This window comes from Gallinula chloropus (assembly GCF_964237585.1).
Source record: "Gallinula chloropus genome assembly, chromosome: 3".
In the NCBI taxonomy this organism is placed as follows: domain Eukaryota; kingdom Metazoa; phylum Chordata; class Aves; order Gruiformes; family Rallidae; genus Gallinula; species Gallinula chloropus.
The window spans coordinates 1474924-1492026 of NC_140087.1; the positions used below are offsets into that span (position 1 = coordinate 1474924).

General features: G+C 46.7%; 1 protein-coding gene across 1 annotated transcript in view; it reads left to right on the forward strand.

Annotated features, from left to right (window-relative positions):
• The window catches only part of SAMD3 (sterile alpha motif domain containing 3), a gene marked incomplete at both ends in the record, with an annotated part of 40859 nt that overhangs the window by 22461 nt on the left and 1295 nt on the right, over positions 1-17103 (forward strand). Inside the window, 5 exons of the mRNA XM_084262337.1 lie at positions 500-661; positions 13349-13552; positions 13894-14065; positions 15634-15716; positions 15971-16231. Coding sequence (XP_084118463.1) covers positions 500-661; positions 13349-13552; positions 13894-14065; positions 15634-15716; positions 15971-16231 — 882 coding nt within the window. The remainder of the gene's footprint in view (positions 1-499; positions 662-13348; positions 13553-13893; positions 14066-15633; positions 15717-15970; positions 16232-17103) is intronic.

Below are 17103 nucleotides of genomic sequence, written 5' to 3' on the forward strand. Positions count from 1 at the left end.
AGGCTGTGAACGTGCCTGGACCTGTTCTTGTGTGACCTAATCTAGGTAATCCAGCTCTGATGGGAGGCAGGGGGGGGAGGAGGGGGTGGTGAGGGGGTGATCTTTCGAGGTCCCTTCCAACCCCTAGCATCCTGTGATTCTCTGTAGTTTCCTGACCTGATGCCATGAATGGTGTGTGCCAAGGTAAGAGCTGAGAAAAGGGAAGCAAAGTGCAGTTTCACTGACAGACCTGGTTATATTGGATAAATCTAACCCTTAGGTTCAATTACCATCATCCTTAATGAACCAGGCTGGTGCCAGTAGCCCTGCTGTTTAGTTGCCAGAGTCAGATACCACAGGTGCTTGTGTTCCCTTCAGTCCTGAGGCCACCCTGAGTCTCTCTCTGCTTAGTGGCAAACACATTTTTATAGAACAGTTGGATAAAACAGTGCCCTGCTTTAGGAATGAGGGAAATTCTTGAAAGCCAGGGGTAATGACATATGGTTTTTTCCCCATGCAGCTGCTATGGAAAAGGGCCCTTAGGGATCGCTTCAAATACGTGCGAAGACCCATTGAAGATGATGAGCAAGTGCTGAGGAACAAATGCAAGTTTGGCCACAGGAGGGGACAGACCAGGAAATCCTTGTGTGCTGGAAACAAGCCTGATGAGTTCCCAGTGCAGGTAGAGTGAAGATTTTTGGTACTTCACCAAGTTCTGTGCTTTTGGCCTCTCTGCTAAGAGGGTCTAAATGTGGATGTCAAGAGGATGGGGCCAGACTCTTCTCAGTGGTGTCCAGTGACAGGACAAAGGGCAATGGGCACAAACTGGAACATGGGAAGCTCCACCTCAATACAAGAAAAAAACCCTCTTCCCTGTGAGGGTGTCAGAGCACTGGGACAGGCTGCCCAGAGAGGCTGTGGAGTCTCCTTCTCTGGAGACAGCCTGGACACTGTCCACACACCCTGCTCTAGGTGATCCTCTTTGGCAGGGGTGGGTGGTTGGACTAGCTGATCTCCAGAGGGCCCTTCCAGTCCCTGCTGGTCTGTGATTTCGTGATGCACAAGGGAGGCTGTGTCTGGGAGCTGAAGCCTCTGTACAAATACAGATGTGAAGTATATTTGACGTGGTAGCAAGCGGCCATATCCTACCAGCACGTTTCCCTTTGTCGTGTAGAAGCTGTGTGTGGTGATGTGGGATATACTTTGGGCTGCTCATGAATGCATGTGTGCAGTTGCTGTGTTTCCCTTAAGTTAGAGAATTCAGAGCGCCCTTGCTGCTCAGAAAGTGTTGAAGCATCCTAATTCATACGCTTTCATAGAACCAAGAAGGTTCCAGTTGTGTTTTGCCGATGCTCCTCACACTTCAGTGCTGCAACTGAAGTGTGGTAGAATGTAAAGAATTGTAAGGATGAGATAAAGTTGATATAAAGCAGATATCTGACTTCAGTGTCCCTGTGTCCCTTCTGCCGTTTACCAGACGCGTGTCCTGTGGGGAGCAAGAGGGGTCTACTGGATGCGTTGCTGCATGTGTTGCCCTTGTGTCTGACAGCAGCTGTAGTTCTCTACCCAAAAAGCAGATATATGTTTTTGGGTTTGTTTTTTAGGAGCTTCAGCAGGTTCTGCTTATCCCCTTTTGATAAATATGTGCAGGAACAAGCACTCCCTCCTTTTTGCCCACTTTGGTTGAACAGTTTGCCCCTCTGCTCTGCCCTGCTCAGGCCCCACCTGGAGTGTTGTGTCCAGTTCTGGGCTCCCTGGGATAAAAAGGACAGGGATCTCCTGGAGAGAGTCCAGAGGAGGCTACAAAGATGATGAAGGGCCTGGAGCATCTCCCCTGTGAGGAAAGGCTGAGTGACCTGGGACTGTTCAGCCTGGAGAAAAGAAGACTAAGGGGGGACCTAATTAATGTTTATAATTATCTGAAGCAGGGGATGCAGGGGGAATGGGCAGCCCCTTTTCAGTGTCTGTGGGGACAGGACAAGGGGCAATGGCTGCAAGTTGGAGCACAGGGAGTTCCACACCAACATGGGGAAGAACTTTTCCCCAGTGAGGGTGAGGGAGCCCTGGGACAGGCTGCCCAGGGGGTGTGGAGTCTCCATCTCTGGAGAGATTCCAGCCCCGTCTGGACGCCGCCCTGTGCAATATGAGCTGGGGAGCTGGTTTGGCAGGGGGTTGGACCCCATGAGCTCTGGGGGTCCCTTCCAACCCCTGTGATTCTGTGATTCTATGTATTTGGGTGCACAGCAATAAGCACTCTGGCCTGCAGTAGAGGAGACGCAGTAGGCTCCATCTCTCCTAAAGTCCTCGGCAGTTTCTGCGAGTCCTAAAGATGTAGGTGAGTAAGTGTTAAACTGGAAGGAGGTGAGAAGATGCTGAGTGTCTCTGAGCAACTTGTTTATTCTTCTCTCATTTTTCCTGCATGCTGAACAAATATATAAATATAACTGCAGGAATCACCACACATGGAGCCCATTGAGGCTCGAGTGAGTCCCACAGAACGGAGGCAGTTAACGTCCTCAGTTTTAATTGTGCTTCTCCATTGGCAGCAGGTGTGCCTGGCTCTGAGATTCTGTATTCTGTCGCTACAAATGTGCACAGCTGAGCAAGTTGTTTTTAAATACTCTTTTCAACAAATGCAGCATGGGTTTTTTTCATTCTGTGTATTTAGGAACACACATAGAGGTACCTTTCTGCCAAGGTGATAAATTTAAAGTGCTAAACAAAGAGTCTCAGCCTCAAAAATACAGATTTGGTCTAGAAGCCAAAACCACAGGCAAACCCAAATGATATTCCAATTATCAGTAGCCAGATCCCCTTACCTTCATCCCTTCCCTGAGTTCAGAAAAAACAGATAAGCCTTGTGTGAACTATAGAAGCTAATACATCAGGATTAAGGTGTGGGAAATGTCTTCCAGGTTAAGGAGACCTTTGGAGAGCAATCACTCAAGGATTCCTAGCCCCTTTGTCTCTCTCTCCCTTGGACAGGCAGAGTAGGACATTTAGGGTATTACAGGTCAAAGCCAACTGGCAAGCAGTGCAGATGAAAGAGCACATCTGTTCCCAACAGATGACCTACTTACCAGCCACACAGCTGACTTCTATATTTGGCTTTAGTTTCTGAAGAGTTATAAGCTGTAACTCTGTCAAATGTGCTTTGTGTCAGTACAGTCTGTTACTATACCATCATCATATAATTAATATAACTATTATTATGATAACAACAATAATAATGATGATGATGATAATAATAATACTAATAATAGCAACATTAACAATAATAATCATCTTTTCTGATACTATTTATTATACCAGAGTGGTCAGGCATTGGAACAGCTGGCCCAGGAAGGTGGTGGAGTCACCACCCCTCAGGGTGTTCAAGGAAAGGTTGGATGAGGCACTTAGGGACATGGTTTAATTAGTAATATAGGTCATAGGGGGATGGTTGTACTGGATGATCTTGGAGGTCTTTTCCAACCTTAATAATTCTGTGATCTTGGACTGTTGATGGTATGAAATGGATAAAGATTTCTATAGGAGACCCCTTGCTGGTTGCTATACCTGGCAACTTTTATATAAAAAGAGTAACAGAGGTTACTAATGCTGATAAAATTCTTGACCACTCTTTCTATTTCATCCTGTGAAAAACCAGTTGCTTGCCAGGACGAGCTTCCTGTGATGTTTTGGGATGTGCTCAGAGGCACAGATGATACCTGCCCTTTGGTCTGGGCAAACCCCACTGCCTGCCAGCAGGCATTCCTCCTTCACACACAGCCCAAGTCTGACTTGGCCTCCCATGCAGGGCTTTGCTGCCAGATGCAGCATCTGCCTTTCTCTTGCAGTTTCTTTAAAACATCTGCTCATGTGTTGCTCACCACAGGGCATTTATATTCCAGTAATGTGGAAGAGTGCACTCTTTTTAGAGTGGTTAGCGTCACAGGAAAGGTCTTGAGCAAGCACAGAGCCTAGGGCTGTGCAATGATGGCAAGCAGCATGTAACCCTGTGCTGGAGGGGTCTGTCACTGAAGGGTGATGCACCCTACAAAAGTTCATCTGTTTGAGCTACCATCAGCAGGAAGCTTGGACTGTGCCTGACACAGACACTAATATAAGCCTCCATGTCTGAGGGATATTCAGAACTTGACCAGGAAAGCTTCCTTAATTAACAGGACAGGGAGTGAGAGTCCTCCTCAGCCCTTTTCCACAATCAAATATCCTGGAGCTGCAGGATAATCCAGGGAGAGTTCTTTGTAATGATAATAACCTTCATCTGCTGCAAATAGAAGGTACTTTCCATGAGAGGGGTATTGAGGCAAGCCAGTCTCCCTTCTGCAGTCAGGGTGGGGCTGCTGCTAGAGCAGCCATTCAGTGGCTTGTTCTGAACGACCTTTTTTCCCCCAGCATCCAAATGGCTCAATAAACCACTCCTCCTATTGTAAAGAACTGTTTGGCTTATGGTCCTTCAGGCCATGAGAGAAACCACCTCCTCCATTTGTAACAGGAGGAGCCCCAGACTTGGGGCCCCAGAAGGAATAGGAAGGTGGGACACTCTTGGTGTGTATCTTGGGCCAGAGGATCCCTGAAAAGCAAAAGATGATGAAGAGGGAAGTGTGGTTAGAGCTGGTGATTGACTTCCAGCTGATGAAAGCATGTGGTTCAAACACACTGCGGTGGTGACCAAAGAATAATCGGTCCCCTTCAAGCTCTGAAACCTTGCCAGCCCTGAGCAGCGCTGCCTGGGGAAAGCATGACTTCACCAGCAATCCAGCTAGCTGAAGGCAAGGTGTAAAAATGCCCACAGATGTCTTGCTTGGCTTCACCTGCCAGTCCAGAAGGGCTTGGATCTCTCACAGGGCTTGAGTCACATTTGTCGACTTCCACAGTTTTGTGGGGTACCCCTGTTACATCTCAAATGCCCCTGAATAGCTGTATATATGCAACTGAATCCAGCTCATTCAATCCATTCCAGCTGTTGTGTAAGAAAGTCCCTTGCTGACAGGTTATCCTATGGCTATCTTAAGTTACCTGAATTTTAAGGGTATATAGCAAGCTAGAAGACTGTTAATAGTTCATGATCTTAAACAGAAGGAGAGAGAGTACAGTCCCTCTACTAATGCCTCCAACCTCTTACACCCTATGACAGCTTGTTTGTGAGGTTATCAGGGCTGCTTTAAAGCTGTCATACAAGTAAATTTGGAATTAGGTGTTAAAAGGAGAAATAGGCCTGACAAGATGTCAGTTAGGACAGTAGATGTTTGCAGATAACTGGGCATGTTTGCTAAACCCAGCAGAGCTGGGAAAAAACATAAGGAAAACAGTTTATAAAGGAGACACCAGCAGGCCATCTTCTTTCCATGTCTTTGGGATACAGGAAACAAATGATTTGGTGAGTGCTTAGACTGAGAGGAGAGGAAGGATTCTGCAGAAACTCATGAAGTTGGACATCTGATACTATCCCTGTACAGGGAAGATAAATCCTCTGCCAAGAGGAGCAGATGAAAATCAAAGACCTGTGTTCTAACAGGCATCCATGTAGAAGCTGGGGTGGTGATGCCAAAGGATGGGGAAGTGCAGTGTGTAACCCAAGGGGGTTTAACTGTAGTTGAGAACAGCCGCTAAATTGTTGGTGTGTAGCAAAATCAGTCCAGTGCAGGTGGCCTAAATAATAGATTACTGATGTTATGAACCTCCCAAATACTCTGAAAAGATCTGGGCATGATGGAGATGGTGGGGAGAAAGGGGTGGATAATGTCCTGGCTCTGGCCAAGCCAGCCAGCCCAGGTGAGCTGAGTCTGCCCAGGTGAGCTGAGTCAGCCCGGGCTGTTTCCACCACCTGACATCACTCCCCCATAAAAGGGGCTGGTTGGGGAGGGGCATTCCCTGTGCCTCCAGGGCAATCTGAATGGGGCCAGGGTGTTGGATCTGTCCTGTCATCATGCAGCACTCTGCTATCACTGGATGTAAGTGAAATGTGCTATGGACTGTTACTCTTCTCTGTTCGTGGTGATTTTTGTCAGTAAACTGTCCTTATTCCAACCCCTGGGGGTTGGGAGTGAGCAGCCCACTGCTTGGGGCTGAACCACCACAAATGCTTTCAGAGTCACAGCAGAGGCTTCAAATGCACATTCTGGTGTATGTCTTACGCTTCATTTATGTCATTCAGTATCTGCATTGTTCTGTGTGTTAACCTGACGTATGAAATACAGGTTGTCACTTGGTAGAGGAAAACAGAGTTGCCTGGTTTGCTTGTTGTGTGTGTTTGGCAGCTTGGAAATGAGAAAGCCCCTGTGGCCAGGGATAAACTGGCCTTAGGTGGCTTTGGACGTTTGCAGTTAGCATGTCAGGCTGGCTCTGTCAGTCTAGCTCTGAAAGCGTCTGCCTGGCTCCAAAGGGTAATTAGGTTTAATTAAAGCAGTGCCTTCTTTAATTAAACATCTCATTTGAGTTCTGCTCAGTGTGGATCCTGCAGCAGGCTGCATGTTCCTTGTGCATGAAGCAGTTGTCTGTGTGTCTAGTGTTCAGACGTGGGATGTGGCACAACTGCGGAGCCATCTCAGTTCTCTCCCACCCTCTGGGGTGAGAAGGTGAGACCTGAGCAGTGTCCAGCTTCCTGCCTGCCTTCCAGATTCAGACCTGTTCCAGGTCAGTCTTCGGTGTTTGGGCTTTTTTTTGTTGTTTTGAGAATATCTTCACCTTCTCCTGATTACTGTCTGCTTGGGGCGTTCCTTCCCACACCGAGCGCTCCGGTGTTGAGCACACTAAGTGTCATCGTGATGAACCTGAGAGCCATGATAGCAAAAGGGCTGTCCCTTACAAAAGTGGTATTAGAACCTGTTCTGTACACTGTGTTTTTGTGATGTTTTGTGTCTGCATTCCAGACAAAATAGGCAGACCCACTTTTCAAAGATCAAGGCACAACACTGAGATTATGCTCACTGAGCTACTTGTAGAAGCTGCTTCTCATCCTGAAGGGGTTACAAAACCCAGTTAATGGAAAAGTTTATCCCAAACAAGGGTCCCACCATATTCCCAGTGTGACTATGTTGGCATCATATTCTTTGTTTAAGTACAGAGAAGACCAACTGCTGCTGTCAACCTTTTTTGCCTAAGTACCTCGAGCATTGATGCCACCTGATGCAGGTCTGCTCAGTGACAAAGAAGTGTTGGCAGCATCAGTGCTCTAGGCAACATGATGACTTGGGGTGTGCATGGGCATCTAGCAAGGCAAATTTGAAATGTTTTTTTCCAAGGGAATGTTGTTAGCTGCTGCTGGGAGCTGACTAGAGCAGCAGTAATGAAAGGTGATGAATGCAACAGCTGCCCCGACACGCTGCTCAGCAGCAGCCCAGTGCCTGGACCCAGGGATGGTGTGAAAGGAGCTCCCGTTCAGTGCAGGCACCACTGAACCTGTCTCTGTGGCACTGCTCTTTCAAGGGATAGTTCTCATTAGTTCTCACTGCCATCACATGGTTTCTACTCTTTCCATCAAACAGACCAAGTCTCTATCCCAAGGAATTCCCTCAGAAATATCCCCAAAGCATCCCAGGTGAGAGACCTGAACCTGTGGTTTCTCTGTGTCCTGACACACATCCCTTGAACTCTGCTGATCCTGACTGAATTCCTTCTCTCAAACTGGGAGCTCAGTGGGTCCTGTTGGCATTCTTGAAAAGGAGATTTCCATCTTCACTGCCAGGGACAGCTGGGCTGTGTTTACCATTCAGGAACTGGGGCAAACCCTTGTGAAGAGCCAGAGGTACCTGCTGGCCTCACCAGAGGAGTTTTCATCACTCTGATTAGGCAGTCATGTTACTTTGGTATGGCTTTCAGGATTCATTCTGGCTTTCTACAGTAACTGCAAGCTTAGACCTTGGAGATCATATGCGTGATGTGTAAGTGTTTCATCTCTCTGTGGGAAGGGAGCAACTTCCTTTCCTTGGCTGTGGCACTGACTCCTGGAAGTGCCCTGATAGCTGGGGCTTCTTACAGTTGCAGAGTAATATTGCCTCTAGCAGCATCTTGGGGAAAATCAAAACACATCAAAAGGACATTAAGGATTTGGACCTTTATTTAAAAACCTGCCTCTGACCAAATGACAAACTGTCCTCTTGCTCTGGGTGATGGGAGGTGTGAGGGACGGGTAGTCCAGTTGTGTGATGTATGTGTGTTTCTGTGCTTTAGTGTGAGCATCTTAACACAGGACCTGGTAGCTTTGGCTTCATTTCATCAGACCATTGACACAGACACATCAGTTTCAGTGTAGACAGAACTGAAGTAACTTTAACCTTATTGTCCACATTGAACTGGAATATTGCTGGGCTGTCACTGGCTTTCTTGCTTTGATGTTTAAAGTGGAGGGGATCTGGAGTCCTTCCTAAAGTAGCACAGGGTACAGGAACCAGCTTTCAAAGCAGCTTGTTCCTGTTACCCCAGCAATGTTAAAGTCAGCTGTAAAATATTGTAAATCACACTTGAATCTGCAATAGAATTTAAAACCCACTGCAAAACAGTGTCCTGCTGAGATAATGTCTTGAAGCCACCTCTCAGTTACCTTTCTCCTCACCCTAAAAATCACCTTGTTTGCAAACTAAAAAGGAAAAAAAAAACAAACCCAGAAACCTGAATCTTATATTGAGGTGTGACAGAGTTAATATTCGTTCATTCATTGTACTTTACTAGAAAAAGGCAATTTTGCAAAGTAAGATAATGCAGATTGAGCTACAGGGCAAGTTGCACACAGAACAGGTTCTGCCACGAGCCTGGCACTCTGTAATTTTTTAATAAAAGCAAATACTTCTTTTGATGTTAAAATCTAATGAAACCTGGGGTCAGAAATTATTTGTGAAAAGAAAATCAAGTGATGTCAAACTGTCCTGCTCTATCAAAACTCTTCAGTTCTTATTTGAATGAAACTATGCTGAGAAATAACGAACACCATCAATCAGAATGGTTTTGCCCCTTTGACTTTGAGCTCAGTTGTCTGTGGAAACAACTGGTCATCCAGAAACATCTGAGTTCACTGTTCTCTAATTCTCCACTGGTTCTGCTGAAGATGGTTGCTGCCATTAAGCTTCATGTACCAGTGAGGTCCCATTGCTCTGCTCTGCTCTTGACCAGTAAGTGTGCACTGCTTGCCTTGGATCAGTTGGAATAGAGGAACATGCAACGATGCAGCAAATATAACCTCCAATTACCAGCTGATCTGTGTTTACATAGCCTCATATCCTAGAATGTACTGTGTGCATCTCCCAGTAGGAATGAAACCAGCCAGAGACAGGAGTAGATACAAAAGGCACAGACCTGTCGCTGTGCAAGGAGGAGCCACCCAAATTGTGGCAGCTTTGGCTGCTAATACCTACTCTGGAGTGTGGTATTTGCTTGCCCCTTTGCTGCAAGGCACGTTAAGACATCCCAAATCATTTTACATCATGCTTACACTGCCCTCCCTCAGGGTACCTGAATGCTCTTTGTCATGTGCCCACTGCACCTTAAGGAATGAGAAGTGCAAGCACTGGATGCCAAGGCCAGCAGCCAGCTGTCCCTAAGTGGTGTCTGAATGGTGCCCCCACAGACCTGGCACGTTTCTGGAGCTCTGCTGTTTGGCTGAAGGCTTAAGATGTGTTTTGTGTCTGTGTATGTATATGCATTATGCACACAAGTAGTTTAAACAAGCTATGGTAAAGGGTTTCAAGTTCAGAACTACTGCCACCTCTCTTCAGCCTGGACGTGCAGCTTCCGTGGGTGAAACGCCCACAGGTGGCAGCTGCTCTGAGCAGGCTGAACACGGAGAGGAAACCAGTTCTAACCCTGACTTCTGCTTCTCTTACTCGGATGTAATGGATGACTTATGGAGGCCAAACTTTGCTGTGTAATTGTTTTTCTGAGTAGATAAGTACAGCAGCAATTCCTCCTTGTATCACCACCACGCTTCTGCTGGCAGCTTGTTCCTGAGACTTACAAAAATGTCAAATAGCCTCATTTAGATAATTAATAATGTCATTAGCTCAACTAGCTCTCAAGGACAGAGCTGACTAGGTGGAAAGCCCATCAACTTGATCAGTGTTTGCCTTGACGAGGGGGATGGAGATAAGCTGGAGTAAAGGTCATAACTTGTTCTCCTTGGTGTTTGTTTCTAAGCAACCCAGCCAGTTTGTCCCATGGTAACAGTGCTCTGGGTTGAGTTTGTTTTGCTTTCCTTCCTCTGCAAGTAGGAAGCTGAAGGTGGTGGCCCTTAAAACTTAATTGTAATTAAAACCAGCACAACAGCAGTTAAAGATTTGATGTGTGTGTGTGAGAAAGCATCAGCATCTTGGGACTGCCTGTGCCTGGCTTTGTGCAGTGGTTGTGCTGAAGCAAGAGACAGTCTGGCCAACTCAGTGCAAGTTCACAGGGTAGGGGACAGGAGGTTTGGGGATGTGTGGGTACTAGAATGGTATTCACAGTCAGTAACCAGTACAAATTAGACACCAGAAAATACCTCATGCTGCTACAGGGAGCTTGGAGAGGGGACATAGGCCAGTAGCAAAACAGGGCTCTGGTGACTGTGAGGGATCCACTGCTGGAGCTCAGGGGCTCACTCCAGGTGCAGGATGTGAAGCTGTGTGAGAAAAACCAGACAGGCTTTGCAGGTCTCCTCAGATGAGGAGACTGGGCAATCATGTTACCAGGACTACCCTTCAGTAGACAATGCCAGAGCAGCCATCTCCAGTCAGCCAGGTTACAGCATGATGCACTAGAATGAGCTGTAACAAATTCCAAGATCAGATGATGCCTGTACAAAATTATCAGATGCATCCAAGGGTAAAACAGGTAACTTTCTAATTGCCATGTGCAATTTCTCTCATGAAATATGAGACTAGAAAATTGGAGGTAGCAAATTTGATGCCAGTTTCCAGAACTTCAGGGAAGAGCCAGGGAACATACTGACCAAGAACCCTGCTGTCCTTACCAGCCAACTGGCAAGAACTGAAATGCAGACTGAGGAGAGAAATGGATTGGGAAGGAATCAACAAAGTTCCTGTCAACAGAAGTAATTCTCCATAAATTCATTAGCTCTTTGAAGTATTCAACAACCCCGAGGACACAGGAAATCCAGCTGATAGAGTTTAACTTCAGAAGAGATTTCTCCACATGCCTTTCAGAGGATACAGTCTGAGGGGATAAGCAGGGAGGTCCTGCATGGATAAACAGCCACAAGGCAGGCTGGGCAGAGAGAGCTGATTTTTTTACAATGGAAAAGATTATTAATGCTTAGCTCATGCAGTTCAATGTATTTCTAAATGATGTGGAAAAGGGAGAACAGCTGGCTGACTGTATTTGGTGATGCTGCTAAGGGTGCTAAAGACAAAACCTGAGGAATTGCAGAAGGACCCAATGTACTGAGTGACCAGGCAAGAAAACAGCTGATAAAATTCAACAGTGAGGGATGTAACACAGGGCAAGGAGAAAACCCAGTCCTAACAGCACTTACAGTGCTGGCCTCTGAGCTTATTATTGCCACTCACAAATTATATTTCTATATTATGACAAAGAAAATTTGGCACAAAGATTAAGCAGCAGCCCCCCCCCCCCCCCCCCCCCCACCCCCAAGTACACTGACTGCTCTGACTTCTTTAACAAACAAAAGGCAGCACAGTATTCCACTCCATGTACCTGTGGTGTCCCAGCATCTCACCTAGGAGTTGAAGTTTTACTCTGCCCCCTTCATAAAGGCTGTAGTGAAATTAGAGAAGATGCAGAGACAGCAACAAGGGTGACTGGAAGTGTGAACCTGCTTTACATGTGGAACAGTTAAAATAGCTTAGGACAGTCTTGGCTGGAGACAGAATGTGACACATCTAACTGTACTGGCAAGGAGATGGTGAGTAGGCTTTGAATCCAGTATGTTAGTTAGAGGGCAGAAGCAGCCAGGGAAGTCAAACAAGAGGCAGTGTTTCTTCTGACAGCGCCCAGCTGAACTGCTGAACTTCACACAGGATGCTGCAGAAGGTACGAGTTTATGAGGGCTGAAAAGTGACTGGGGAAGTAATGGAAGGAAAATATCTACTGAAGGCCACTGAATGTAAAGACACAATCCCTGGGAGTCCACGAACACCAGTTCAGTGCAACCTGACTTTGTACCTGTAGTACGGGACTACAGGTATAGTATTGGCTGACCCAGCACCTCTGCTCCTGCCCACTGAGTACAGGAATCCCCACTCAAGGGGGTCACAAACAGCATTACTGCTGTGATACAACCAAGAGCAAAAGCCTCTATTAGTAAGGGTGTAACAGTGTTACCACAGCACCCTAGCATGGGCCAGGGGTGTACCTGCAGGGCTCAGGGTGGGTGTCTGTCCCGCAGGCAGGGCCGGTTTTCCTCTGTATCCTGATGGCTACTGAAATCCATGGACAGATGCCAGGAGGGAGATGGGTTTTTAATGGTGTACCTTGTGCACCCAGTCTTGGAACACAGTCTTAAACACAGTTTAGAAAAGGATGCTAATTAAACTGGAGACTTTAACTGCACATCCAGAGCACTGTGCAGCAGTTTGGGATGCTGCGTGTCTTGCAGCCACGGGCTGCAGTGACTGGGGACCAGGCTCAGGTGTCTCAGTGCACTCTGGCATCGACTCACAGGCCACCACTGACACAGACAGCAGCTGCATCAGTGACGGTACGTAGGGGAAAAGCCCCAGTGTAAAGGCAGCCTGAGCTGGGCAATGCACTAATGGTGCATCTGTCTGTCCTCTTGGCTTGTCTCAATGGGCAAATTCACCCTGTCCTCTGATAGAAACTAAACAGCCCCAGGCTGCTTAGGGCAGCCACTCCTCCTCTTAGGAATTGCTGGGTTTGGAATTACAATAGTAATTTTGAGGAAGACTGTTAATTATCTCCAAATACAAACCAACTTTTTCAAAACATAGTAAAACTGCTCAAAGATACTGCCTGCCCTTCAGAGGCTCCTGAGCTCAGCTGCTGTGCTTGAGGGTCAGTACTGCAGTTGCATAAATGTGAAAGTTAGCTGTCCTGCTTTTACTACCTGAGTAAGAAGGAAAGTACTATTTCTCCTGGTAATACAGAACTAATATTGCTAATCCCTGAGTCATCACTGGAACTGCCTGCTAGTTTCCAGTGAAGCTGCATTAGGCAAACCAGAGATGTAGGAAGTTCGTGTATATCCTCAAATATTAATTTGATCTGATAGCTGTAGTGTTAGATGAAAACAGAGCTGAATCTAACTACTAGAACGTGAGGGTGAGTCCACAGAGCTGGTACCAAAACCATGCTTCAGGTGCTTTCCACTGAGCTTGGCTACACTTTGACTATGCTCAAAAGAGTCAAACTGCAGCAGCTAAAGAGGAGAGCTGATTTGGTCCCACTCTGTACTTCATAGGAAGAACCCATTCATCTTGAAGGCAGCGCAATGGGCATCCACATTGAGTGGCTTAAGCAGGAATACATGAAGACTCAGAGGAACTGGAACGAAGTGGATGCCAGAATGAACGTGACAATAGAAATACGGAGGAAGATGATCAGCGACAGGGCACCTTTAAAAGACATCCTGAAACTATTTCCTTTCTTAAGGTGCCCTTACCAGGTAACAGAGCTATTTTTTGTAATATCATCAAATTCTACATTATAGATGTGACCCATCAACACTGTTCACTTGAATCTCTTTATTTCTGTTGCTGACCCCACTTTGAAAGACTCACCAGCCCTGTGTGAAACATGCCCCCCCCACCACCAGTGGGTTTTCTGAGGCGTTCTGGTGTTAACTGATCTATTCCCTTCCTGCTTCGCCAGGAAACCCAGCCACCCCCTCTAGTTTAGGATCTGATTTTACTAAACTCGTCTTAGCCTGTCTTCCAAGCGTTGCACCTTGTGTTGTTTTCCACTTCGGATTTGAGGATTGCAGTAATACCAAGTTCTTTCTCTCAGCTTTTTAGGGAGTTCCAGCTTCTCACCCACACGGACATTTACAAGAGAACAGCTGAGATTCTGGAGATGTATTCAGAGCAGATACTATCTCTGTGTGCAGTGAAGGATAATCCAATTAACATGATGCTGCAAGAAAATTTGGAGCGGCACACAGAAGAAGATACTCTGAAATGTCAGTACAAATCTTCTATGCTCTGAGTATCAGATTTCTGTTGTAGATAATTCTTATGTGACTGAACTAGCTCAAATTTACAGCAAAAACATTTTTAAAATGTCATAGTTGCTTGAAAAATATATAGTGATAGGGAAGCCTCAAGAATAAAAGCTTCTCAATTACTAGGAAAATTATGTCAGGTATTAAAACTGTTTCTTTTTCCTAGTGAATGAAAAGAGTGCAGGTTTGATAAGGGTGGAAACTGCCTGAAAATAAGGATTGTGCTATGAACAGAATTATGTATTTCTAGATACACAAGAGGAGTGCTTGTTATTTTCTAAAAACTGATTTTCTGGTTTAGAAAGAAATAGCCCCACATAAAAGGGACGATTTCCTTTAGAAAGGTACTGTTGCTGTGGTGGAAGCCTTCAGCCCAGTAGAGTAAGGGGAGCAGTTACCACCCACCCTGCTCCACATCAGCACCCAGAGTGGCGGCTCTGGGGAGCGGGTACCACAGTCAGACCCAGAGGTCGTGTCCCGCAGCGTCTCTGGCTCGCTGGCTGCCAGGGGCTGAGACCTCGCTGCCGGCTCAACTTCTTCCCATCTGGGAAGCCTGGGGATGGTTCTGCAGGGAGAAACCCTTTGGGGCTGTTCCTCAGAGTCGTTCCTCCTCTTCCCAAGCTGCAGCTGTCGGTGCTGGAGCTCGGTGCTGTGGGACGTGCTCCTCCGACTGGCACTTTCCATCAGGCAGGTGTTATGCCAGGATGTCACCTCACAGGTGACACAGGGTGAACAGGCGGGTTTCCTACAGCAGTTTCACTCCTTTTATTACCAGGCCACTTCTTAAAGAAGCAACCTAGGTGGAAACACTGGGAGTAGTTGTTCTTATAAACACAAGCACACAATTAACTCCTGAGAGATTAAAAAGTCAAAGAACAGCTTAATCCAGAAAGTCTTTATATAATAGTTTCTACTCATACCTTTGGCCACAGAAAGCTATGGATGTTGTAAGTAATTTCCCATTTTCTTATACAATATGTCCACATGTATTTTGACTCATACCCAAGTCCTTTATTCTCATTTTTCTCTCACAAACCAGCTGCCCTGGCACCTGGATAATAAATGCCTGACACGACAGGTTTAGTGCAACGTGTGTTGCCAGAAGCCTGGCCTGCAAAAAAGATGCCACAGTCAGCAACCAGAGGGGTAACAGGTACCATTCCCCTGAGGTCCTGCACCACCAGCCTGTATCACAGCATTTAAAGTGGAGTCCTCCTGCAACAGGGCCCCAGAGACCTCAGGATTTACTGGGGAGGGAGGGGCTTTGGGGACAGGTGGTGGGGGCTCACTTATTGCAAGGAAGTGAATAGTAATACTAGGTATGATGAATGATTTGCATAGCACTGCCCAGTGCCAGCTGAGGCACCTAAACCTCACTGTGGTACAAAGTACCCTTTGAAATGGACAGAACAGTCCCAGCACCGAGCTGTCAACTGTTTCATACCCCACAAGCTGCTTTTCCAGGCTGATTGTGCCCAGCCAGAACGTTTTCCTCTGGAATTTAGTGGAGTGCCTTGCCTTGACAGATATGAAAGTGACAGCTGCGTGTTTACTCCTGCCAGATGTCTTTGGAGAGGATTCCAGCCTGTTTGCTGCAGTGAACAAGGAGGTAGGAGACAGAGCACCAGCAGTCTTGGTATCTCTTCCTTCTGTGAGCTGCCAAGGCACATCACCTGGCTTTTTGGTGGCTCAGCTTAGCTCCTGGGGAAGGATGACACCAGCCTGCCTTTTGGGGAGAGGCAGATACTCAGAGAAATTCTAAGCTAAAAGCAGCATTATCAGGCTTACTTCCTTCATCCTTTGAGCTGCTCAGCAAAGTGAAGCTGTGGCACCACGTGGAACAATACCCTCTTTTCCACTCAGGTGAAGGTGGTGACCCCGGTGTTGGAAGTTAAACATCCCTTCAGCCTGGATGCGAGCGGGTTTGCGCTGTACGTGGCAGGAGAGGAGCTGGCCCAGCTCAGTAGCTGCACCATGGCCCTGGCCGCGCTGGTGGCTGCCTTCCACGTGTTCGACATCCCCTACCCAGCCAGAATCCACAGGACACTCAACTTCCTGGAGTCCCTGGTCTTTGAGGTGAGGGGCCCGGCTTCCCTGCCCCCCCAGGCGAAGGGAGGGCTGGAGGTACCCGTGCATCACCCCAGCCTGGGAGGGTGTTCACAGCACTCCTCTTGGGGTATCTGACACTTTGTCAACACACACCCCTCTGCTGTGAGGAGAAACCAGTGCCACTGGTTCTGCCCAGAGTGCATGTGTATTTATAGCCCCCTGTTTAAAGGTTCTGGCTACTTTGTAAATGATTTAAACCACAAGTATTCTTGTTATTGTAAATGGAAATTCCAGAGCTGTTTAGAGGCACTACAGGTAATCATTTTTTTCTAGACTACTGCACATGTTGTATTATTTTTCCATAGGGAGATGTAAAAGATTTGGATAGTCTTCTGACTGTCAGAATTTGACCAGCACACTTAATGTGAGCACCTCACTGCTTCAGGTGCTAACACATTCCATGCACAAATTGAAGATTTACTTGTCTCTATGATTAATGAAAGCCAGCTGTAATGATTTGTGTGTCTTAAAATGGTGGACCCAATTTGTGCTTTGCAGGATGATGAGTTTTCACTATTTTCTCTATGCAGGAAACACTTTTTATTTCTTTTTTTTAAAAACATTAATCTTGAATTTGCCAAGTAGGGATTCTGAGATGAGCTCTCAAAGTAGCACGGATGACTTATCTGGGATGCTGCCATGTGCATTTGTAACCACAGCTCTGGCACCAGGGAAAGGACTCATTTTTGAGTTTGTTCCCCAGAACAAATTGGCCTCCTTCACTTGGTGAGACTCTTATCTACCCCCACCAAGCAGAGGCCCTTTCCTCTCTCCTTCCACAGCCTCCTCCTAACTCCTGTGTGTCTGGAAATACCAGGGACTACTGTTTGACAATGCTTGACTTTGGACAAGCATTTAGTAATGGACAGTAGCAGCTGCCAGCTAAC